Below are 23,075 nucleotides of genomic sequence, written 5' to 3'. Positions count from 1 at the left end.
GGTCCCGCAGAGGTGTGGCCTGTGGGGCCCAGTGTGGGCAGCCCCAGCCTCACCCTCACCCTGCCTTCCCTTGGCCCTGCTGACTTCTGCTCCCAGGGGCTCTCTGACCTCACCTGGTTCATGGCCCACATCCTGCTGGTACAGAACCCACCAGTTTGCATCCTCTAGAATACGTACAAGATGGGGCCATCTGTCCTTCCTTGGGCCTGGTCCTTGCAATACCCACTGAAGCCCTGGGCGGAGGCTGCTCTTGTACATTCTGTATTTGTGCACATGGGCACCTGTTGGGGGGGTACTTCATCGCTGTCACTGAGGGTCCACGACGCCCCAGAGGTTAAGACGGCAGGCTGACAGGCCTTGTCCCTGGCCCCGTCCTCCTGCGCCCTGGGCAGCTCCTCACAGGCCTCCCTGTCCCACAGGCGCTCTCCTGACCCCTTCCTCTACCAGGCTGGGCTCATGGGCTCAGGGGCTCACCTTTGCTTCCTCTCCGGGGTGCTGTCAGCCTTTTAAGACAGAGAACATGGTCAGAAGCAACTCTGTCCACTCTGTGACTCAAGTGCTGCATTTCTAGATGTGTGAGCATTTTATATCTTCCTAATACAGGAGGGATTTTAAGAGGTGCCCTTCTGTTGGGTCATGTGTGACAGATGAGAGGTTGAACACAAAGCTGCGTGTGCATGGCAGCGTGGGATGGAACGGTGGACAGAAGCCAGGCCGTGGGCCTCAGGGTGCATAGGGCTCGGTGAGGGGGAGGCAGTATGGACACCGGGCAGAGAGCCTGGCAGAGACAGGCCAGCTCTGAGCCGCCGGCCTCCTACAGCAGCCCTTGCCCTGGCCTGCCTGCTTCTGGGTCCTGTGTGTCCATTCTTGATCATTCCCGGGTCAGCACGTACAGCAGAGATGCACTGTATTTTAGTCTTTCGGAGTCTTCTGCCCCACTGGGTGTTCCTTCAGGTCAGCCAGCTCTGGGCAGAGCTGGGAGGGCGTCGGGGGCTAGGATAGGTCAGAGGTGTCAGAGTGGGTCGAGGGACACGGTGTTGGACCAGGCCTGCAGGGCGGGCGGAGGCCCATCAGGCCCTGCTAGTATGGAGGTCTGGTCTGGACGGTGGGGTAGGAGCAGTGTGACTGGAGTTACTGGCTGGCACACAGCGGGTGCTCTCCAAAAATAAGTCCTGCAGGTAAGGCTGTGAGGAAGGATTCGCCGGGGCGGGGCTGGGGGGTAGTGGGCACAGGGAAGGCCATGCGGGGCAAGGTCAGGGCCCTGGTGGACACACAGTGAGGCCACCCCAGTGGCCCCCTGGTCCTGCCGCTCATTCCAGGGCAGCGGGCGGCATGAGGCGCGGCAACATGGGCCACCTTACCCGCATCGCCAACGCGGTGGCGCAGAACCTGGAGAAGGGCCCCGTGCAGACCCACATCAGCGACGTCATCCGAGGTGAGCCCTTTCTGCCCTCGCTGCCTCTGACCCCTGACCCTCAGCAAGCGGTAACTGCACTGGAGTCAGATTGCTTTCCCACGTGGAACCTTCTCTCAGGTGGGCCTGGGTCCCAGGTGTCCGAACAGACATCCGTGGGGGTTCTCCTTGTTCCCAGAGACCCTGTCCAGTGCCAGCATTCAGAAACACAAGTGGCCCAAGGTTCTCCTGTGCTCTGCTCAGGGACCCACCCGAGTCCTGTCTGAATGCCGCCCTCCTTCTCTGACTCAGGCAGTTTTGCAGACCTTTCCAGCACGAGTCTGCGGAGCTGCGGGAGCTGGGGGAGGTAGCCTGTGTGCCCGAGAGTAGGCTGTGGGGCCTGAGCAGAGGCAGCCCCTCCTCTGGTCAGGCCTCACCTCTGCTCTCAGCCTGAGACACCCCCACCCTCCCGACCTGGAGCCCCAACACTCACACCCCTTTCTGGCCCTCATGTCCTGGCGTGGTTCAGACAGGAAGGCGGGCAGCTCAGAAGGGTCTGTGTGACCCCGCTAAGGCGGACGATGCCCGGGCCAGCCTGAGCAGGATGTTGAGAGGCCCCGGAGCTCGGGTGGACAGATGGACAGATAGGTGGAGTGCATGAGTGAGTCAAGGAGGCTGAGGGTGGACAGCAGCCAGGACTCCCCAAGGTGCTGGGGTTGGTGTTCTACCAGCTTCCTGACCAGGACAGTCTTCCTCAGCCCCATGTGGGATGCTTGTGTTCAGTGAATGGTGCTTGTACAAAGGAGTAAGCTCCGTCGGGAGGGTCCCCACAGGGGGTGTGGGAAGGTGGTCATGCTGCAGCCAGGCCTCAGGTGCCTGATCCTGGAGCAGGCACAGGGGGATGCTGGGGCTCATCCTCCATCATGCAGCTGAGGAAGCTGGGCCGCAAACGGTCAGGCCACTTGTGCAGCAGGTGTAGACCTGTGGCCTGGCCACACAGGTGTGTGGCCACTCCCTCACAGGGTCTCAGCTGTGGTCCTTGTGGCCCATGGCCAGAGGTGAGCTGAGGAAGCTCTGGGTGGCCCTCCAGGATGGAAACAAGGAGGTGTGCTTGGCCCCCGGGTCCTTTGGCGCCCGTGACAAGGGGTGTGCGGGCCCGGGGAGGCTCCCCACAAAGGGTACAGGTCGGGGTGCAAGAGGTGAGCCCAGAAGCTCTCTGCCGTGGTCTTCTGTCACCGGCTGCAGACGGACTCTTTCTGGGGCTGTGACCTTTCCAGAAAACAGGCACACAGAGGCACATGGCTGGGACGGAGAGGGCTGGTGGTGGGCAGGGGCGGGGGGCGCGCAGAGAAGGAAGCTGGGCTGTTTCCTCAGCAGTCCTCCTCCCTGGTTGCTTTGCAGCTACCTGTGCGCCACGTAAGCTCAGGGCTCCGCGCCTGCTCAGCTCGGGCCCTGTCCCTGTGAGCGCCCTCAAGTTCCTGCGGGACCCTTGGCCTCCTTCCCTTCCCACAGCCCTCCGATGTCCCCTCCGGGCTCTCCCCACCTGTGCGCAGTAGCGCGGACACCTGGTTCACCCCCGGTGCTCCCTTGCAGGGCTCCCTGCGGACTGCCGAGGGCGCTGGGAGAACTTTGTGGAGGAGACCCTGGCGGAGACCAACCGCAGGAACGCTGTGGACCTGGTGAGGGGCTTGGGGGGCTTGGCTGTTCCCGCCGCACGGCGTCAGCTGGTGCAGTGGCCATGCCTTCCTGTCTGTGTGGGCGCGCGTGTGCCCATTGCGTGTACGTTTATGTGCGTATGTGTGCGCACGCGTGTGCACACTGTATGTGCGTGCGTGTGCATGAGTGCATGTGCATACGTGCACGTGCAGTGTACGTGCGTGTGTGCATACGTGCAGTGTGCGTGTGCACAGTGCGTGTACGTGTATTGCGTGTGTACGTGCGTGCATGTGCAGTGCGTGTGCATGAGTGCACATGCGTGCATGTGCAGTGTGTGCGCGCACGTGTGCACAGTACGTGTATGTGCATGTGTGCGTGCGTGCATGTGCAGTGTGCATGTGCAGTGCGTGTGCATGAGTGCGTGTGTGCATGTGCATGAGTGCGCGTGCGTGCGCGCGAGTGCATGTGTGTGCGTGTGCAGTGTGTATGTGCACGCGTGCGTGCATGTGCATGAGTGCGCGTGCATGTGCAGTGTGTGCATGAGTGCATGTGCGCGCGCGTGTGCGTGAGTGCACGTGCATGTATGCGCGCGCGTGTGCAGTGTGCGCGTGAGTGCACGTGTGCATGTTCGTGCCTGTGGATGTGTGCGCGCGTGCAGTATGTGCACGCATGCGTGCATGTGCATGAGTGCGCGTGCACAGTGTGTGTATGTGCACGTGTGCGTGCATGAGTGCGTGTGCGCGCGCGTGCACAGTGTATGTGCACATGTGCGTGCGTGCATGTGCAGTGTGTGCATGAGTGTGCATGTGCGTGAGTGCATGTGTGCGCACGCGTGCGTGTGAGTGCGCATGTGTGCACGCACGTGTGCTTGTGCGCACCCACGTGGCCCCGCCTGTGTGCAGTGGAGTCTCCGGCTCCGTGTCCTGAACACAGACCTGTCCGGCTTCAGGCCCCACTGGCCCCCTGAAGCCTCAGCAGAGCCCCCTCCCTGTTACACCAGGACCCCTAGTGTGTTCTTCGGGGCTCCTGATGCCCGAGGCCCAGTGTGCCCTACGCTGAGGGGAGGGGCTAGGGGGCAGGAGCCCCGGGGGGTGTGGGGCTCACGTCCACCCGCTCTGGCTGTTTCAGGTAAGCACCCACCACCTTCACCCCTCGAGTGAGGATGAGGACATGGAGGGCGTTTTCCCTAATGAGCTGTCCCTGCAGCAGGTGCGTGTGGCCACTCTGCACACCTCCGGCAGCCCTGACCCGCTCTCGGCAGCCCTCAGGCCTCCGGGGCGTGCTGGACGGCGCCCTGCTGAGCTGCCACGGCAGACCGCCCAGGGGAGTGTGCCAGTCCCCACGCACCAGGCTCGAGCAGGGGAGGGGCCGGAGGTGCAGCCCCTGTAACAAGGGGGGGACCCCCTGAGCCACCTTACCTCAGTAAACCCTGGGGGATCTGGTGGATGATCTTGAAACTTAGAGGAAACGAAGCTCTTTGGACACAACCCTGCATTGGCGTTATCCCGAGAGGTTAGGTTGGGAGAAGCCGAGAAGCACCAGGGGGTTTTTCGGGAGCAGCCTTGGGCTGAGGCCTACCCTGCGTCACCCTCCCTGCCAGGCTTTCTCCGAGTACCAGGTCCAGCAGATGACGGCCACCTTCGTGGATCAGTTTGGCTTCAACGACGAGGAGTTTGCTGACCAGGATGACAGTGTCACGTGAGCTCCCAGGATGTGCCCGGGGCCGTCCACCCTGGCCGGGGTCCTGTCACTGGGGAGCTCCCTTGCACACCACGGCCCCCATTTGAGCCGCCTCCTTCTCCCACGACCTTGTTCCCTGCCCCTTTTGGAAGGAGCTGGGTTCTGCTCAGTGTGACCAGGTTCCAGGCCTGCGGCCTCATCCTGCCTGGCCCTGGAGGCTGTCCTGCCACTTCCTCAGCTGGGGGGCCGGGCTGAGACACTCTCAGCGATGGCAGGTTGTCACCGTGCAGACCAGGGACAGAGTGGACCCAGGTGGAAAAAAGCAAGTGTGTGTGAGGAGGGAGGCGGGCTCAGAGAGCCGCCCCCTTTGACCGAGGCCCCCATCTGTTTTACCCACGTGGCCGGTCGCTGCCCGCAGAACTGTCCACACCCTTGGACTTGGCTGTGCTCCTCCCGGGAGGTGCAGCTGCATCTGGCATCCGCCAAGGGCACGAGCGAAAGTACCCGGTGCATTGGGCGGCCCTGGCGGCAGTCCAGGTGCTGAGTATCTCCCTTGTTGCAGTGCTCCCTTTGATAGGATCGCGGAGATCAACTTCAGCATTGGTGCTGACGAGGACAGTGTGAGTCCTCTGCTCCATGCTCATTGGGTGTGGTGGGGACACAGTGGTGGGTGGGCAGCAGGGGGAGACCGGGCCCCCATCCTGTGAGCCCCTTGCCTGGCTAAGCCCCTCTGGGAGCCACGTGTAGCTACGTGGGTGCTCTTGCTTGCAGCCCAGCGCAGCTCTGTTTGAGGCCTGCTGCAGTGACCACATCCAGCCCTTTGATGATGACGAGGAGGATGACATCTGGGAGGACAAGGAGATGCACTGCACTGCCCGGGTGACGGCCAGAGCCAGGTGTGAGGCCCACCTGTCTCCCCAAGCCTCCTGAGGCAGAGAGGCCCCAGAACGCTGTGTGCGCGCTCTCAGCCCTGCCCCAGCCACGATGCTCTGGATGCACAGGACAGGATGCTCCCAGGGTCCCCGTGTGGTGCTGGCTGGGGGCTGCTCTGACCATGTGTCTTTCCCCAGGTTTGGGGGTCCTCACACCTCAGAGAGCTGTTCCAAGAATGGCCTGGAGCGTGGAGGCCAGGACAGGAAGGAGGGTTTGGAAGCAGACAAGGATGCCGCTCGGGCAGGTGCCCCTCTGGCTTCTACCCAGAAGGAAGGTCCTCGCTTGGAGGGTGGCTCAGAAGGTAGACGCTGGGGACACAGGGTTCAGGCTGGGCAGGGGACTTGGACAGGGACACAGGCCCCGGCCGGCCTGTGCATGGTGGGGGCTGCAGTGGGCTTTTGTTATCTGCTCACTTGATCTGTACGAGCTTTCGAGCAATGTTCCTGAAGGTGGCACTTGTCCCATGCCCCCAGCCGTGGTGGTGCAGGATTGATGGCAGACCCCGGCTGCCCCCTGCCCCCAGTCGAGGTTACCCTAGCCACATTGTCACAGTTGGTGGCTGTGACACCACTGGTCCACTTCTTGTGGGGTCCCTGCAGCTCTGGGCTTCAGGGCCCTGAAGGCAGGTGGGGCCGACCTGTGGGTCAAGGGTGCCTGGACTCCTATGTCTCCCCCCAACAGGCACCTCGTGGATGGTGTTTGACGAGCCGGTGAACTCGCCAGCACCGGCCCCGGGAGTGGCGGTGGATGTGGGTTCCAACGTGTGGGCAGCCAGCACCCCCAGCTCCTCGGCTTTGGAGGAAAAAGGCTGGGCCAAGTTCACCGACTTCCAGCCTTTCTGCTGGTGAGGTGGGGCGGGCCGGGAGGTCACCCCATCTGCCCTTGGGGGTGGCATGTCCCCAGAGGGGGCTCAGCCTTGCCTTCCGCAGCTCCGAGTCGGGGCCTAGGTGCAGTTCCCCAGTGGACATGGGCCACGGCGATGCCCAGGATGGCCCGAAGCAGGGCCCCGAGAGAGCCCGTGAGTAGGAGGGGCTCTGAGCACAGGGAGTGGGAGGATATGGCCAAGGCCCCTTGGGCTGTGTCTCCCTGGCAATGCTGGGCTTTGCAGCCGGCAGTCCTTGGGGTGCAGATATGACCGGCCTGCCCCATCCACGCTGCTGGGAGCCTTGCTTTGTCGGTGCAGATCACCCCCATGCACTGCGCCACCTCCCTGGCCATCCTGGGGGCTGTTCAGGGTCCTTGACCCTGAGCCCCTCATCAGACAGGCTTGGAAGCCCCACAGGGCTGAGGGGGGGCCCTCCGTGCCTGGGGGAGGACCGTCTCTTCATACAGTTTCTGTAAATGCACACATGCACACGTGGGTTTGAGGACCCTGAGGCCGTGCCCCGCGGCCTCTCCGTCCTCCCTGGACATTAGCAGCTCCGTCTTGTAGTAGGCCCGGCTTCCCCATGTGCCTGGAGCGCCTGTGTCACCAGGAAGGCCCCCTTGGTGGTCTCCGACCACGGTGAGGACGAGCAGAAGATGGCTGGTGCCTTGGAAGCTGTCAGTCTGGGTCCCAGCCGGGAGGCTCCCCTGCTGCCCGCATCAGTCCCCAGGTGTGCAGGATGGGGTGGGCACAGGGTCCCCAGGGGCACACGGATTTCTGGCTGTCCCTGGCACTCTGCTCACCCGGAAGCAGGCTGACCCTGATGACCTCATGACCGAGGATGCTGGCCCTAGGGGGGTTGGGACGCCCATTCATCTAAGTGGGAGCCAGGGGTCAGGGGCATTTTCATTGAGATAAAGCACAGGGCCTCAGGGTCCCACCCTGGAGGCTCGGAGATGGGGCTGCCTCACCCCTAGGTCTTATTGAGGACAGTGGCCAGGGTTTTGGGTCTCTGGCCAGCTGAGCTGCCACCCCAGGATCTGGGGTTGCTCCACGTGGTGGGGAGAGGGCACAATGGCCTTTATGCCCCACTCAGCCTGCACCTCAGAAATGCCCTTCATGCTCAGACAGGATGGGGGTGTCTGAAGACCTCGTTGGGCCACGTGAACTCTGACTGCAGGCATCCTCCCAGCAAGCTTCTCCCCACGCATCCCTCCCTCAGGCACAGGAAGAAGGTCCAGGCCTTTGGGATCTATCACTGGACAGACCCCTGGCTGGGTCTGGTGGGCTGGGGGGCGGGGAGGGGGGGGAGTGTTAAGGAGCTGTGAGTTGTGAAAATAGGAAACTGGGGGCCGGTGGGCACTTGAGAGAGGTGGTGGTGGAGCCGAAGCTTATAGGGGCAAGGGGGAAGGTCCCCCAGCAGAATCCCAGCAGGAGGGGACAAAGACCAGGTACATGACTGCGTTAGTGGTGTGGTCTCTCCTTCCCCCACAGCCCGCTGCCCCAGCCCTGGGGGTCCCAAATGGTTTGGGGGCTTGGTCCATCCCATTGGTGGGGGTCTACTCTGGCTCACAGCACACTCATTCTCGGGACCTCAAACAACATGGCCTGTCCGCGTTAGCCCCCTGCCCTTGGGGGGCACAGCCTGGAGCCAGCGGGGTCTCAGTGTTTACAAGCGTGGGTCAGACGAGGGGGCAGGGCACCAGGGCCCATGCATGGTGGCTCTTGCATTACAGGTGCACATCGGGTTCTCGAATGGGTTTAATTCTTTCTCAAAGTTCAGAATCACTGCAAGTCTTAAAACCTCTTCCTTTTTTCCTGACTCCCCCACCTACAAACCACCTCTGCTCTGAAAAGCAAGTATGGTCCTTGTGAAAGCAAGCGTGCATTTCCAGGGCTGTCTGCACCAGCATTCCCAGCCAGCCTGTGGGGAACCCCCAGGTGATGCCCATCTGGGCCGACACGTGGTCCCCAGGGCTTAGGGTCTGTTTCTTACGCTGTCTGTGGCTGCTCCACCCTGCCTGGCTCCCAGGGGTCTTGTGTGGTTGGAGGTGGTCTCACATGTACCAGAAGCAAGCACTGGGCAGGTGTGGGCTGAATGGGGAGCCACGGGCTCACTCTCCTGCTGGGCTGCAGCGAGGAGGGCCAGTGTCCTGAGGTCACCTGTTCTTGCCCTCTCCAGGCGTGGGAGGGAGCGTTCCTGGGCACATGGCCTGCGGGCCCTCCCGTAACCCGGCGCGGGGCTGGGGGCTGTCTGGAGAGGGACCAGGTGTCGGGGGGCAAGCTTGGGATGCGCGCCGCCTGGAAGGTCTGGGGCCTCAGTGGACAGGCAGGTGGTCTGGCGCTTTTAGCACTTGGGGACGCAGAGCTGCCTTGGCCAAGTGGGTCCCTGGGCTACCCTGGCGGTGGTCCAGGACGCTGGAGCCTGCGTTTGCCATACAGGGCGGACACGCTGTCAGACCCCACCTCCCCCACGCCTGCAGAAGCAACCTCCACCTCGGCCGTGGCTGTCCCCCCCGAGGCTGCTGTGGCGGCCAGCCCAGCACCGAGCAAGGCCAGCCCCGCCCCAGCCACCGTGGCAGGCTCCCCGGGGCCTGCGGTGGCCGTCAGCTCTGCGGCCCCAGCCACGTGCACGGTAGCCATCCTGGGCACCGTGACGAGAGACAGGTGAGCAGGTTGGGCTGGGGGGGCTGCATGGGTCTCTCGGGCCCTGAGGGCTCCAACCCCCACCCGTCCCCCTACAGGAAGATGGACTCACCACCCCCTGCAGGAGCCGCCTCGAACGGCCCCGTGTGATGCTGCTGCCGCCCAGCCACGGCGCGCCCTTATCGAGAAAACTACCTGGTGATGATGCAATTTGTCTTTTTAATTTAATTTAATTTAATTTTAAAATAAATGCTGCATTGGTAGGGCTGCCAGTTGGAACCAGTCGGACAGCCCGGCTTGCGTCTCTCCTGCCTGACCCCAGCTCCGCGCACAGCAATAAGGCCTCCGACGTGCGCTCTGCCGGCGGGAGCCGGGGGCCGCGACCCCAAGACGCGTGCGCACGGAGGGCCGCGATGGGCGTGGATGCCGTGGGCTCCGAGCCTCAGTTTTTACGGATTTTTTTTTTAAACAAACGCAGGAAAGAGCCACGTGTTTGCACTTTTGTGTCCAGCCACAGCAAAGGGTCTCCCTGGCTCTGGGGACAGATGTGGGTCTGGAGCTGGACTGGCCAGACAGGGTCTTAGCTGCCCAGCGTCCCTGGGAGCTGGCCTTGAGCCAGGCTGCAAAATTTGACTGCCTTAAAATAAGACCCTCACGGCCTGGTGGGGCAGTTGGGGCACCTGGCGGGGGCTGGCCATGGGTGTGCAGGATGGGGCGCGGGGGTGCGGAGTCTGGCCTCAGCGGTGCCAGGTGGGGTGGGGTCTGCACCTGTTGGGGAGGGCAGGGCCAGGCCACGTTGTCCTGGAGGGGTCTGTAGGATTATTTTGTGTTGAGTCCATTTTTAATGTTCTGATAATCTGACAGGGCACCCAAGACCCCAACTCCCAATAAAAGTTGTGTTATTCTTACTGATAAGCCTGTGTATTGTTAAGCTGCAGGCCCTGGACCCCAGCCTGACCGGCGTGGCTGCAGCAGGGAGTCTCCAAACCGGAGCAAGTACTGAGCTGTTCTTTTTAAACAAGCTCTGCCTGGAGCTCGTGAGCCAGCGCCGTCCCCAGGGCCGTCCCGTCCTCACTGGCTGGGCAAGGGGGGCAGCCAGCAGGGCCTCCCTGGGCACTCAGGGCCAGGGGGTAGGTCTGCCCACTCAACAGCCTTGGTCCTGCACTGACCTCACCCTGTGGCCCCTGCTTTGGTGACTTCTGACCTCCCTCCCAGGGACCGCCTCATGGCTGCCCGGCCCCCGTGTGAAATCAGGTGGGCATAGGGCCCCAGGTGTGGATTTCCTGGGCCTTGGGACCCTCAGTCCGATAGCTGTCCGTGTGGCCCAGAGAGAACCGGGGGCTCTCCTCACGACTCACCTGACATTACCTGTGGGTCTTGCCTGTGTCCACACCTGCTGCTGACCTCCCCCCGACAGGTGCCACCACCTGCTGGGCATCCCCCGCACCCCACCTGGCCGGCTCAGGTGCAGGTGGGACTCACATTTGTGTGGCAAAGGAGAGGGGTAACCCCAGTGGCACCCATCATGCCCCAGACAGAGGCCAGGGCATGGAGAACGGTCAGGGCCTGAGGCAAGATCCCAGAAGGGGGAGGGGCGGGCATTTGGAGCAAACTCCCCAGGACCCCCGGCCCCTCAGGCAGCCCGCCCTCGTCAGCATCTCCCTCCCAGATTCCCTCCCATCACTCCCTCCTCTAACCTGGGACCATCCTCCGGACAGTCTGGCCCCATCTGCCCTCTTCAGGGCACACCTGCAGATGGCCACCTCCTGTCCAGGGGCTGCTTGGGGGTGCGGTGGGGGGGAGTGCCAGCCCCAAGACCACCCCCGAGGGTGGCTGGGCACCAAGCAAGGGCCTGATGAAGCTGCCTCCCCCCCACCCCCGGCACCAGAGCTCGCCCCCCCCACAGCGGACGTGGGCCCCGCAGAGTGGCTGGCGGGGGGTCTGGACGGGCCGAGGAGACACAGGCATGTGCGTGTTGTTAGTTCTCTCTTTATAGACTCTGGTTCTAGGAACAGGTTGCCTGTGGCCGGCCAGCTGGGACCACACGCTGAGCTGGGGGGGGGGGGGGTCTATTTACAGGCCCACCGCGAGGGCTGTACCATGGCCGCCTCCCGGCCGGCGCTCACCCATAACTGCAGAATAAGTTACAGCCGGCCAGGCGGGCGGGGGTGGGCGGGGGTGGGAGCTCGCAGGGGCTGTACACCTACTTTGGGGGGTGGGACCTCAATACTGTCGAGGGTGGGGGCTGTAAACATGGCCGGGGGGCCCTGCCCACCCCTAGTGGTCTCTAACGACGGGACGTGCAGCAGCCGGAGCAGAGCTGGGCTCAGGCGTCTGACAGGCAGCTCTGGATCTGGTCCACCCACTGTTGGGCTGAGGGCACGTCCTGGGCACAGAAGTTGTAAACGCGACGCGTCGTCTTCACCTGGGGACGGCCGGTCGCTGACTCCACGGTCCCACCCCACAGAGCCCCCTGCCCTGCCGTCCCTGGGCCCCGGCCACAGCTCACATCAAAGAAGGCCTTCTCGTCCACGGTCTTGGGGGCACCCAGAGTGGGAGTGCCGGGGGCCACGGCCTCCACTTCTGCCAGGTCGATGACACCCTTGCATTCCGTGTCCACACGGTGGTCATAGTAGCGCAGCTGAGGAGGGGTCCGGGGGGGGGGGGGCAGGAAGTCAGGGCAGCGCTCCCCCCTGCCAGCTCCTAACCACCCCCCAGCCCCCCGACCACTCACCTGGTGCTTGGTCTTGTCCAGCACGAACCAGCGGGCCTTCCAGGGCTTCATGAAGGCCCCCTTCTTGTACAGGGTGCCCTCGTACGACCTGCATGCACAGCAGGACCAGGCCGGCCATCAGGGCCACCCCTACCCGCCGAGCCAGCTGAGCCCCTGCCCTCAAACAGACCCAGGCTGGACTCAAAGGCTAGACTGGCCAGGGGGTCATGAAGCTGCCCTGGGGCTGTTCTTAGAAAAGAAAGGAGAGTCCCCATCCCTCGCCCCTTGCCCCTCGCAGGACAGGACACGAGAGAGGGTCTAGCACCAGGGTCTCAGGGTCTCTGGGAAGCAGCTGCACGTGCAGGGCAGGTGCCCTCGGACGAGGAACACGCAGCAGGCGGGTCCGGGGAGGTGACCGTGGCAAGATGGCCCCTCTCCAGCCTGCCAGGCCCCAAGCTCACCTGGTGCCTTGCCTGCCCTCACGGGTACCCCACGGCTGCTGTCCCTCTACTCCTGGTTCTACGTCCCAAACCCCTTCCAGAAGAGCCCTCCTGCTTCTCACACGGTCAGCTTATGCCTGGGCCACCATTTTGGCATCACGGCCTCCCTCCCAAATCCTTCCACCTAAGAAATGGCCAGGAGTCCCCTGAAACAGCGGCCCCCAACTGAGAACCGCCCCAACCCAGTCGCCCAGCTCCGAGGGTTCCACGGCAGAGTGGGAGGCGTCCTCACACCTGTTCTCACTCTCGGCGGTCTGGAACTGGCTGTACAAGGTGCTGGTGCTGCGGCGGGCTGCCTGGCGGGAACTGGACGCCGTTGAGCCGCTGCTCTGGTCGCTGTCCAGGCTGAGGCTCAGAGTGGAGCCCACAGGCCCCTCCTGCAGGTACACACCTAGCGAGCGGCGGTGGTGGGGCACGCTGGACGCCAGCAGGGAGCTGGGGGTGCCCTGGGAGCAGGAGGGGGGCCTGTGTCAGGGCCGGTGGCCGCCACCCCTCTTGACCGCAAGCTCACCCTGGCCACCCACACCCACGCCCGCTCACACGTCCATCTGGCCGGCCCTCGAGGCGCTGTGCTGCCTTCACCCGATCCCAGGTGTCCTTCCAGCGCTCAGGGGGTCGCCCCAGCTCCGCCTCCAGCCGCTGCAGCTCCTGGGGGAGAATTGGAAAACTAAGATCATTCAGAAGAAAATACCCAGACCGAAATACATTAAGACAGAATTACGGAACACAGGAAGTTGAAGTGACGGAAAGGTCTGACCTGTATTACGGGAGCACGGAAGTGGGTGAGGGCAGGGGATGGGCAAAAACAATTACCGGGAGAGAACAAAAATTAGTTGTGCAAACTAACGAGCGCTGGGCAGAGGTGTGGAGCTCGGGCATGCTGACACGCATGGATCCACAGGGTGGCATAGGAGAGGGCACACGAGAGCTCTAGAGATGCAGAGGCCGGCTTGAGTCCTTGGCCAAAGTAGACCGCCATGGGCCAGGCAAGATGTCACCAGCCTGGCAGAGAGCAGCTCCCAAGACACTGTGAGCTTTTAAATCCAAATTCTGGAGGGTACCCAATGCAGGAAGATGCAGGAATTCCAAACGGAGTGGAGGTACCTCGCTGAAGCCCTGGAGAGGCCATGTCAGAGTCGGGCTCCTCTAACCCTAGGATAAAGGCTTCTCTAGAATTGCCCTAGCAAAGCGGAAGGACGACCCTTGAGAAGACCAAGCTGAGCCACACCTTCTTTAACTGAGTGCAAGGATAAAATCCAAAACTCCTTAAAGGAAGACAACACAATCCTGATCCTCAACAATGCAGAATCCACAATGTCGATTATTAAAAAAATATTAGAAAAGTAGGAAAATGAGAGTCATACTTAAGGCAGATGTTAAAAGAAATAGATCCAAAAAAGAAATAGGTATTGGAATTGGCATACGAGAAATTCAGAACAGTTGTTATAAATGTTTAAGATGTAAAGAAAAAGACATAATGGTCAAGCAGACAGGAAATCTCTATAGAGCATGGAAACTATATTTAAAAAATGCAAATGGAAATTCTAGGACTGAAAAATACAATATCTAAAATGAAAAATTGGGGGCTCCTGGGTGGCTCAGTTGGTTAAGCGACTGCCTTCGGCTCAGGTCATGATCCTGGAGTCCCGGGATCGAGTCCTGCACCAGGCTCCCTCCTCAGCGGGGAGTCTGCTTCTCCCTCTGACCCTAACCCCTCTCATGTGCTCTCTCTCATTCTCTCTCTCTCAAATAAATAAAATCTTTAAAAAATAAAAAAATAAAATAAAATGAAAAATTCATTAGACAGGCTTAAGAAGATATTAAACATAATAAAGAAAAGAGCAGTGAACTTAAAGGTAGGATCACAGAAATCATCCAAGATGAATTGCAAAGAAGAAACAAATATGCCTCAGGGACCAATGGGACAATCAAGTCCCAGAGGAAATGAGGAAGAGAGATTGTGCAGAAAAAACTTTTTAAAGAAATTATGGCCTATGGGGCGCCTGGGTGGCTCCGTTGTTAAGCGTCTGCCTTCGGCTCAGGTCATGATCCCAGGATCCTGGGATCGAGCCCCGCATCAGGCCCCCTGTTCGGCGGGAAGCCTGCTTCTCCCACTCCCACTCCCCCTGCTTGTGTTCCCTCTCTCGCTGTGTCCCTCTCTGTCAAATAAAGTCTTTAAAAACAAAAGCTTAAAAAATTATGGCCTAAATTGCATTAAATTTGATGAAAACTATCGTCCCATAAATCTAAGAAGCTGAAAAAGCTCTAAGGAGGAACAAAAAAAAACCTACGTAAGGGGCGCCTAGCGGCTCAGTTGGAAGAGTTTGCAACTCTTGATCTTGGGGGTCATGAGTTCAAGCCCTATGCTGGGTGTAGAGATTACTTAAACTTTAAAACCCCACATGATGGTCAAATTGCTGAAACCGAAGGTGAAAAGAGAATCTTAAAGGTAGAGAAAGAAAGGGCGACATTACATGGAGTTTACAAAGATAAGGAAAAGCACCAACTTTTAATCAGAAATAATGCAGGCGTCTGGGTGGCTCAGTTGGTTGGGTGTCTGCCTTCAGCTCAGGTCGTGATTGCAGGGTCCCAGGATCGAGCCCTGCATCAGGCTCCCAGCTCAGCAGGAAGCCTGCCTCTCCCTCTGACCCTCTCCCCTCTTATGCTCTCTCTCTCTCAAATACATAATTAAAATCTTTAAAAAAGAGAAACAATGCATGCTAGAAAAACCATGCAATGACATCTTTAAACTGCTGAGTGTAAAAAGCTGTCAACCTAGAATTCTATATCCACAGAAAACACCCTTTATTTTTTTTAAACACTTTGACAGAGAGAGCGAGAGAGCACAGGCAGGGGGAGCAGCAGAGGGAGAGGGAGCAGCAGACTCCCCGCTGAGCAGGGAGCCCGACCTGGGGTCCAATCCCAGACACTGGGATCCTGACCTGAGCTAAAGGCAGATGCTTTACTGACTGAGCCACCCAGGTGCCCAGAAAACACCCTTTAAAAAATAAAGGCACTGGGGCGCCTGTGCTCAATGCAGTCTGTTGAGCGTCTGCCTCGTGGTTTTGGCTCAGGTCATGATCTCAGGGTCATGGGATGGAGCCCCGTGTCGGATTCTGTGCTCAGTGCGGAGTTTGCTTCAGATTCTCTCTCCCCCTCTGCCCTTCCCCTGCTTGCACTCTCTCGCTCTCTAATAAATAAATCTTAAAAAAAATTAAAAACGAAGACATGGGAGACCTGGCTGGAGAAGTCAGTGGAGTGTGCGACTCTTGATTTTGGGGTTGTGCGTCGAGCCCAGCATTGGGTGTACAGATTACTTAAATAAATAAAACTAAAAATAAAAGGGCACAACAGGCCCAGCCAGAAGCCACTGTGTTTTCAGGGCCCTCGGGGGGGACTGGACACAAAGCCACAGCAAACAGCGGCTGCCACAGGTCTGTCTGCAGTTCCGCGATGTCTCCCTTGGCCAGAAACGCACGAAGCTGTCTCGGAGATCAAAGCACCGAGCAAACAACGGCAAGGCAGAGCCCCCGACGTGGACGCCTGATTCCCCGGCGAGTACGGCCACGCCGGAGCACAGCCACCGTCCATGTTGCTGTATGGCGTGGACGGTACGGAACCCGCCCCCGGGGCAGAGTCATGCCACGGGAAGGGGGCGGCCGGCCACCGTCCCGGCTAGTGGAACCCTGAGGTGTTTCCAAACCAACTCCTCAGTGATGCCAAAAGCATCTGAGCACCCGGGAAAACACAGCACGGTGGAAAAAATGAAGTATGCCAGAAACCTCCAAAATAAGTAAAGGCACCACAAAGACATTTTTGGGTGAATAAAAGCTGAGGGAATCCGTCACTGGCCGACCTGCATCACGAGAAACGCTGAAAGTTCTTCAGGCTGAAGAGAAAGGGAGGAGTGAGGATCACTAGAAACAGCAAGCAGAGGAGGCTTCCTCCTCGTTTTCTAAAGTCTTCCAAACAAAGCTGACTGTTGAAAACACACAGTCCGTGCTGCGTGCTTCCGTCACGTGTAGAATACGTGAGGTGAGCGGGCGGGCGCTGACGCGTGACCGCCGTCCCTGGCAACCGCTGAGACGAGCACGAGGATGTGCAGCTCAAGAGGTAAATGCAGCAGAATGCTCAATTGTTAGGAGGGAAAAACAGAAAAGGAGGAAAGGAGCAAAAACTAAATACGACAGTCAACAAACAGCAAGAGGCTAGACTTCAGGGGCGCCCGGCTAGCTCCAGGGGTGCAGCGTGTGACTCCTCATCTCGGGGTCGTGAGTTCAAGCGCCACGGTGGGCGTGCAGATTGCTTAAAAAAAAAAAAAAAAAAAGCTGGACTCCAACCCAACCATGTCAATAACTAAGTGTGAAGGTACTAAAAATCCAATGAAAGAAACCGTCAGATTGGGTAAAACCAACCACATGCTGAGTGCGAGAAACTCAGCTTCAACAAAGACGCAGACCAGTCAGAATGACAAGGCCCCACGATGACACGACGCTGTGAGGAAGCTGAGCGGCACAATTCACGTCAGACTCCAAGACAGTGAGAATCACCAGAGACAAAGAGGGTCTCCTCTGCCCTCTCGGCTTGTGGGTCACCCGTGTCCCCCCAACCCCTGGGCAACGGCTGCCTTTAGGCCAGGCCCAGTGCTGTGCTGTGGACAGACATTAACTCTGTTTACACCTCCCCACCTCCCCGAGGGCCCAGCATCAGCACCCTCTTCCCCCAGAATGAAACAAGCTCCCAAGTGCGTAGATATCCCCCAAAAGCCAGACGGCCGGGGGCTGGGAGGGGAACGCAGACCCCCGGTGTTCCGGAGCCGAGGCCCGTGCGGGACTCTCAAGCGCTGCCCTGCCCTCCTCTAGGCCAGCTCTCTGCCCTGGCAGATCCTGACTCCTGGGGCTGAACACCCGTGTCCCCCGAGAACGGCAACTCCCAGCTTCCAGGCCCACAGGCCCACCTCCCTCTGACGGAGGCACAGGGCAGGCTGGACCCAGGGCCACCAGGGGCCCGGGGGTGGCTGACAGCCAGGGGCACCCGGGAAGCAGGTGCGCCGGTCTGGGAGAGGACAGGAACAGTCCCTGGGGAAACCCTGTCTTCTCCGAGGGCCGACCGTGACCGTACATGTGCCCAGAACAGAGAAGCCACTTCGTGGGACCCAGGGGTCCAGGCCAGCAGCCTTTGGTCATCACTGTCTGCACACGACGCGGTGCGGGGCAGGGCCAGCCACCCCAGGCTGGCAGGCACCTCACAGGGTGGGCAGAGGCGCCTCGGTGCTCACCTCCAGCAGGCGTGAGATGGCATCCGGCTGGGCTCGGGGGCGGCTGTCGTAACAGGGCCACACCACCCGGCGCCTGCTCTGGGGCGCACCCCCGTCAGGCCGCTCTTCCTCTGGGGGTTCGGGGGGCCCCTGAGCCAGCTCCCAGTCGTAGGGGGGGCCCTCGGCCAGCGTCTCCTCGGTGTAGAAGTCCCACACCTTCAGGTTGGACACGTTGCTGTAGGGCCGCAGGACCTGGGGGTGGGGGTGGCGTGAGGAGCTGGGCGGGAAGGCGCCCGCCCGCCCCAACCAGGCCCCGGCTCACCTCCGTGTCCTCAGGTGCGTACATGTAGTTGTAGAACACGGGCGTCCTCTTGCTCAGCCGGTCCATGTACTCCCACACGGACCTGCACGCCTGCGCGCCCCTGCGCTCCCCCTTCTCCTCGTACAGTAGCCCTGCAGGGGTAGTGCTAAGCCCCGGCCACCCTCCAGGCCCAGCCCCGGCCAGCCCGCCCTGCCCCGAGGCCCAGCCCTGCCCCGTACCCAGCTCAATGCGCTCATAGTCCGAGTCGAGCAGAAAGGTCCGGAAGCGGCGGGACGCGTGGTGGTAGCCAAGGAACTTGAGGTAGAAGGGGCTGAACTCGAACTCCATGGGGAACTGCAGGTGGACCTGTGTGGAGTGACGGGTCAGGGGCCGGGAATCGGCAGGCACAGCCCCCACCGTGGCCACCTGCTTACCTGGTGCACACAGTCCAGGAACTGCAGGAAGACGGGCGTGAAGCCACTGCCCTGCCCAGCCAGCGTGTGGGCCCCACGGTGGCTGAAGCGATGGCCGAAGGAGAGCCACTCCTTCTCCACCAGCAGACGGAAGCCCTCCAGCGTGCGGTAGAAGGGGTCGGACAGCAGCTGAACCAGAGACACCACCTGCCAGCACCGCCCGTCAGCACAGCGCCCGCAGGACCCGGCCCGGGCTGTCCCCGTGGCCCACCACGCACCTGGGTGGTGATGTCCCAGCCGTCCTCCAGGCTCACCAGGACGGAGGAGCCCGAGTCTAGGAGCTCCACCACCAGCACCGACACCTGGAGCAGCTTGTGGATCTGCAGGGATGGGCAGCCCCTCAGCACCTCCCAGGGCCAGTGCCCTTGGACTCCAGCTCCCATGCAGGCCCCCAAGGCCCACACCCCGTCCTTCAGATGTCCTGCCCCACCCCAACAGAGAGCAGGTGGCCCCAGCCTCCCTCCACCACACGGTACTACCATCCAGGTGGGAAGCGTCTACCACCCCCTCCCGGGGCCCAACGCCATCAGACAAGCAAACCAGGACCCCATGTGCCCTTGGCTCTAGGTAAGCAGGCACTCCCACGTCCCCCCGCCCCCGCACGCCTCCTCGGGGCCACCCCTAACCGACTGCAGTGGGGGTGGGGCTAATAGACCTGGATCAGCCACTCTGAGTCCTCCAGTGAGCGCAGAAAGGAGACCGGGCTGGGCTCAGGGAAGAGGCAGCCCGGGACACATGCCTTCAGCAGCTTTTTAAAGCTGGCCTTCACCTGCCGTGCCTCGAACACCTCGATGGGCACCAGCTCCCACTGCTGCAGGGGGTCTGGCCGCACACCCTGAAGAAGGCCAGCTGCGGTGAGATGCGCCCAGGCCCTGGGCCCCTTCCCCGCCGCCCCCCCCCCTGCCTGGCCCTGTGCCCCCACCCCAGTCACCTTGAGCTGGGCTTTGTCCCCAATGATGTAGAGGGCTGCACGCTGGGGCCGCAGAAAGCCTGGGTCAGGGGGGGCCCCGTTAGCCTGGGGCGGGCCCAGCATGTCTCTGCCTGCTAGCCGGGAGCCCACGTCAGCGCCGAGCCCACCACTGCGCCCACTGGCCCGGACACTGCCCAGTTTACCTGCACAAAGAAAACATGAGCATCTGTCCAGGCCTGGGGCACCACTTAACCTGGTGCTGAGCTCCCCAGGCAAGGCAGGGGAGGCCAACAGGACCCCAGCTGGGCCTGCATCTGCGTTAGTGTCGGAGGGCTGGGTCGGGACTTGGGGCCTCAGGCTGTTAGTGCCCAGGGCTGTGGGCAGGGCTGGGTTATGCTGGTTGTCACGCGGGGCTGTTAGTGCCAGATGTGGGGGGACGTTAGTGCCCACGACTGCTCAATCATACAGGGGTCATCAGTACCAGGTGGGGGGGGGCCAGCCTGTGTGGACAGTACGGTACCTCGGGGAGCGGTCCATCTGGAGGCCGAGGCCGCCATGGGGTTGGACAGCGTGGTGACCCTGGCTCTGGGGCTGGGCACTGGGGGCACAGCAGAGAAAAGGCTCAGGCCTGACCCCAGGCCCGAGGGTGTGCCCAGCATGGAGGGCCTGTGGTCCAAAGGGACTAGCTATAGGGCTGGGTTCCCACCAAGCCCCTCAGGAGCCCCACAGATAGCGGGGGCAATACCAAGGCCCTCTGAGCCCTCAGGGGCAGGCCAGGGAGCAGAGAGCCAGTGGCAGGTAGAAGAGAGGCAAGAACCCTGGGCTCTCCATCCAGCGCCTCCTCCGCAGCCCATCCCCGCACCCTCAGCCCCCGTGGGCACTGCCCAGAGCTGCTCACAGCGCACACCAGCAGGGGGGGCCGTCAGGTACAGCCCAGAGAAGAGGAAGCCTGGAGCCTGGAGCTCCTGGCCGGGAACCATGGACACGGGCAGGCCTGAGCCCCAGGGGCAGCACTGGCGGAGTAAGGCCACCTGCCTGAGAGGCCCAGGCCCCCAGCTTACAGGCGGGCACAGCCAGGCCTGGAGGCCCAGGGATCCCAGAGGCCCAGGGAGCCTGGAGGCCCAGGGAGCCTGGGGGAGGAAGCTCCCCGGTGCCCTGGCTCAGCTGCCTCTGCAGAGGGCAGCAGGGCACTGTCCCTATCCGCCAGAGCAGCGGCCGCAGATAAGCACGACACCAGCCTGCCACACTGCAGGCAGGACGCACGATCACTCGCAGCAAGGACATGTGTGTCTCAATTAGAACCCACACACGGCGGAGCCCCCAGATGCCCCCAGGCAATGGGGGGGCTTGCTCTGAACTCGGGGGACACGGGGAGGCAGCACCAGGGGGTTCTGGGCACAGCCAAGGACACCCAGGCCACATTAGCGGAAGACACAGGCGCTGGGGACAAAGAATCCTGTGGGGAGGGTGCCGCCTGCAGGCGCTACTCAGAATCTCTCTGCAACGGTAGGACCATAAAACATACTTGATGATGGACGCTGCTGTTTGGAAAACCAAAAGCCCCTTGAACGAGGAACAAGAGGGGAATGGGTGGATGCCAAGACTGCCCCCCATAAGCGACCACACGGGCACACTGGCCGCCCCTGTATATGAGCCCAGACCTACAGGTTAAACAGGGACGGAGGCTGGTGCGCAGACAGCAGGGGATGTGTTGTGCAGAGCGACACCAAGCAGGGGCAGAAGCGGGGTGTGGGGCCTCCGCAGACCTCGACGGGGAGGTGAAGGCCCTCGTGTGTGCTAGAGACGCCCCCGCCGCCCCAAGAAGGGGTGGCAGGGCGACTGTGAGGCCCCGCGGAGTGGACAGAGCGGGAAGAATCAGGCAGCATGAGCACACTTCTGCGAGGCTCCACCCACTGAACCCACCCGTGCACCCCAGCGCACCCAGGACCTAGAGCTCCGGCACAGAAAGGTGCAGACGAGCGTGAGAGGAGGGACGGGGGGAATGAGGAAGGCCTGACCAACAAGGGATCCTGGTGTGGTGTCTGCACCAACCAGCCCCTGAGGTGCATCTCACAGCCAAGCGACCCCGCGTGTCTCATGTACCGACTCTGAACCAGGTGGGGTACACATCGGTCACGGCACCCACACCTCCCAGGCGGACACCAGGCTGGGGTGGGGGGCAGGCCCAGGCCAGCAAGGGGAGCCTCACAGATCAAGCCCAGACGGAGGCCCCTGGACGCCAGGCCCCAAGCACAGACGGCCAGCATGGGCTGGACAGCAGCTGGAGTCCTAGGTCCAAGGACGAACCCTTGAGGATCTATCAGCCAGACCAAGGGGATGAGGCAGACGGGACCAGGGCATCCGTGGGGACCCAGGCAGGGGGGAGGGGGACATGGGGGCGATGGGGGCTTGCGGGGGGGGACGGCACAGCTGGGGTGAGACAGGGCAAGGAGAGAGGGGTAGCAGAGGACAGGGGTGCACGGAGGAGATGCGGTGGGGGGGAAGAGGGAAGGTCAGGGTCAGGCAGGGGTGATGGGAGACCTGGAAGAGATGGGGGGAGGACGGAGTCAGGGAAAAGCAAATGGGGTCAGTTGGGAGGTAAGTGCGATGCAAGAGAAGTGACTGCTGTGGAGCCAGGGCCCTGGAGGACGAGGCCACCCCCGTTCTGATAGCGCCTCCTCCCCCGACTTACAGAATACGGCCCCCACGGTGTCCTCTCCGCCTGCAAGCCTCTCCAGGAACCCAGCACAAAGACAGCTCACCTCCCCAGAAAGGTCCCACCGTCACCAGGAGGTCAGACCAGCCCTCCACAGCGGCCACGTACCCCTCGGACAGCAGCACCCACGCTCGCATCCCCAAGCCCCTCTGCGGCCGCCCCACGCCAGTGCCCCGACGGTGAGGGGCGGGGCCCACTGATGGCCCCAACCTCCCAGGCCTGGTGCCTTCTCTGCCACCTGCAACACTGAGACCCTGCCACACCGGACAGAAAGCAGGACCGGGTCCTAAGGGCCTGGATCCACGTGGGCGCAGTGGGGCCAGCGGGGGTTGAGAGCACCCGTGGTGGGGACTGGGACGGGGAGACCAGTACAGACAAGACTGAAGGAGCCAGGACAGATGAACGAACGATGCAGCCCAAGCTGTCAGATGGCCTTGACGAAGTGGAGGGACAGGACAAAAGGGCAGCCACCGCGACAGCCGGGGTGGTGGGAAGTGCGGGGACGCGCGGGACAAAGGAGGGATGGGGCCCAGGTGGGGGTTTCAAGGGTCAGCTGTGTCCAGGGACCTGGAGGCAGGCTACAGGCAGGGAAGACGAGGGGGTCCAGGAGCTCGGCCCAGGCAGGAGACAGGCCCGATCAGAGCCGGGCTTCAGGATACTTATGTGATCCCACACCCCACACGTTCCACCCCCTCGCTGGCCTGCCTTCCACAAATGCCAGCACGGCCCCCCGGAAGACCCCCCCGCCTGCAAGCACCCCTTACCGTGGCTGCCCACGTGGGCAGAGGAAAAGCCGCTGAGGGTGTTCCGACCGGACGCATCCGCGAAGCGGGGCATGGAGCTGACCACCGCCTGCAGGTACTTCTCCTGCTCCAGGCTGCCCGAGTCTGCCTGGGACTGGCCTGGGGGAGGGGAGGGGCTGGAGCCAGGTCGGGGGTGGAGGGGGGCGGCGAGGGTGCGGTGCGGGGCGCAGGCACGCGCGGGGACAGCGGTGGGGGGGCCGCAGGTGCGCGCGGGGACGGGCGGGGGGGG

At 61.9% G+C, this 23,075-nt stretch overlaps 2 protein-coding genes across 16 annotated transcripts in view; one reads left to right on the top strand and one right to left on the bottom strand.

Moving 5' to 3' along the window:
• Positions 1 to 10,081, top strand: part of PPP6R2 (protein phosphatase 6 regulatory subunit 2) — a 53,148-nt gene extending 43,067 nt beyond the window's left edge. For 4 of the 12 annotated variants that reach the window (XM_034985996.1, XM_034985989.1, XM_034985991.1 and 1 more), the window contains 13 exons: positions 1,320 to 1,435; positions 2,987 to 3,072; positions 4,178 to 4,258; positions 4,650 to 4,747; positions 5,292 to 5,349; positions 5,501 to 5,625; positions 5,800 to 5,963; positions 6,344 to 6,506; positions 6,592 to 6,680; positions 7,095 to 7,257; positions 8,385 to 8,468; positions 8,970 to 9,194; positions 9,272 to 10,081. In XM_034985996.1, coding sequence (XP_034841887.1) covers positions 1,320 to 1,435; positions 2,987 to 3,072; positions 4,178 to 4,258; positions 4,650 to 4,747; positions 5,292 to 5,349; positions 5,501 to 5,625; positions 5,800 to 5,963; positions 6,344 to 6,506; positions 6,592 to 6,680; positions 7,095 to 7,257; positions 8,385 to 8,468; positions 8,970 to 9,194; positions 9,272 to 9,323 — 1,504 coding nt within the window. In that variant the 3' untranslated portion in view covers positions 9,324 to 10,081. Of the gene's footprint in view, positions 1 to 1,319; positions 1,436 to 2,986; positions 3,073 to 4,177; positions 4,259 to 4,649; positions 4,748 to 5,291; positions 5,350 to 5,500; positions 5,626 to 5,799; positions 5,964 to 6,343; positions 6,507 to 6,591; positions 6,681 to 7,094; positions 7,258 to 7,654; positions 8,547 to 8,969; positions 9,195 to 9,271 lie in introns of those variants that run through there. The other 8 variants (XM_034985997.1, XM_034985993.1, XM_034985992.1 and 5 more) reach the window with 7 other exon arrangements.
• Positions 10,082 to 11,146: 1,065 nt separating this feature from the next.
• Positions 11,147 to 23,075, bottom strand: part of SBF1 (SET binding factor 1) — a 27,615-nt gene continuing 15,686 nt past the window's right edge. Inside the window, exons 28-41 of one of the 4 annotated variants that reach the window (XM_034985986.1) lie at positions 22,808 to 22,945; positions 19,848 to 19,925; positions 19,349 to 19,530; positions 19,073 to 19,252; positions 18,636 to 18,737; positions 18,379 to 18,564; positions 18,184 to 18,310; positions 17,966 to 18,096; positions 17,665 to 17,895; positions 12,927 to 13,034; positions 12,621 to 12,832; positions 11,908 to 11,995; positions 11,683 to 11,814; positions 11,147 to 11,598 (exon numbers count right to left, since the gene is read on the bottom strand). In XM_034985986.1, the coding sequence (XP_034841877.1) occupies positions 11,500 to 11,598; positions 11,683 to 11,814; positions 11,908 to 11,995; positions 12,621 to 12,832; positions 12,927 to 13,034; positions 17,665 to 17,895; positions 17,966 to 18,096; positions 18,184 to 18,310; positions 18,379 to 18,564; positions 18,636 to 18,737; positions 19,073 to 19,252; positions 19,349 to 19,530; positions 19,848 to 19,925; positions 22,808 to 22,945 (1,994 nt within the window). In that variant the 3' untranslated portion in view covers positions 11,147 to 11,499. Of the gene's footprint in view, positions 11,599 to 11,682; positions 11,815 to 11,907; positions 11,996 to 12,620; positions 12,833 to 12,926; positions 13,035 to 17,664; positions 17,896 to 17,965; positions 18,097 to 18,183; positions 18,311 to 18,378; positions 18,565 to 18,635; positions 18,738 to 19,072; positions 19,253 to 19,348; positions 19,531 to 19,847; positions 19,926 to 22,807; positions 22,946 to 23,075 lie in introns of those variants that run through there. The other 3 variants (XM_034985987.1, XM_034985988.1, XR_004675873.1) reach the window with 3 other exon arrangements.

The sequence above is a fragment of the Mirounga leonina genome, unplaced genomic scaffold, assembly GCF_011800145.1.
Source record: "Mirounga leonina isolate KUSES-001 unplaced genomic scaffold, KU_Mleo_1.0 Mir_375, whole genome shotgun sequence".
NCBI lineage: Eukaryota > Metazoa > Chordata > Mammalia > Carnivora > Phocidae > Mirounga > Mirounga leonina.
This window is presented reverse-complemented; position numbering and strand designations above follow the sequence as displayed.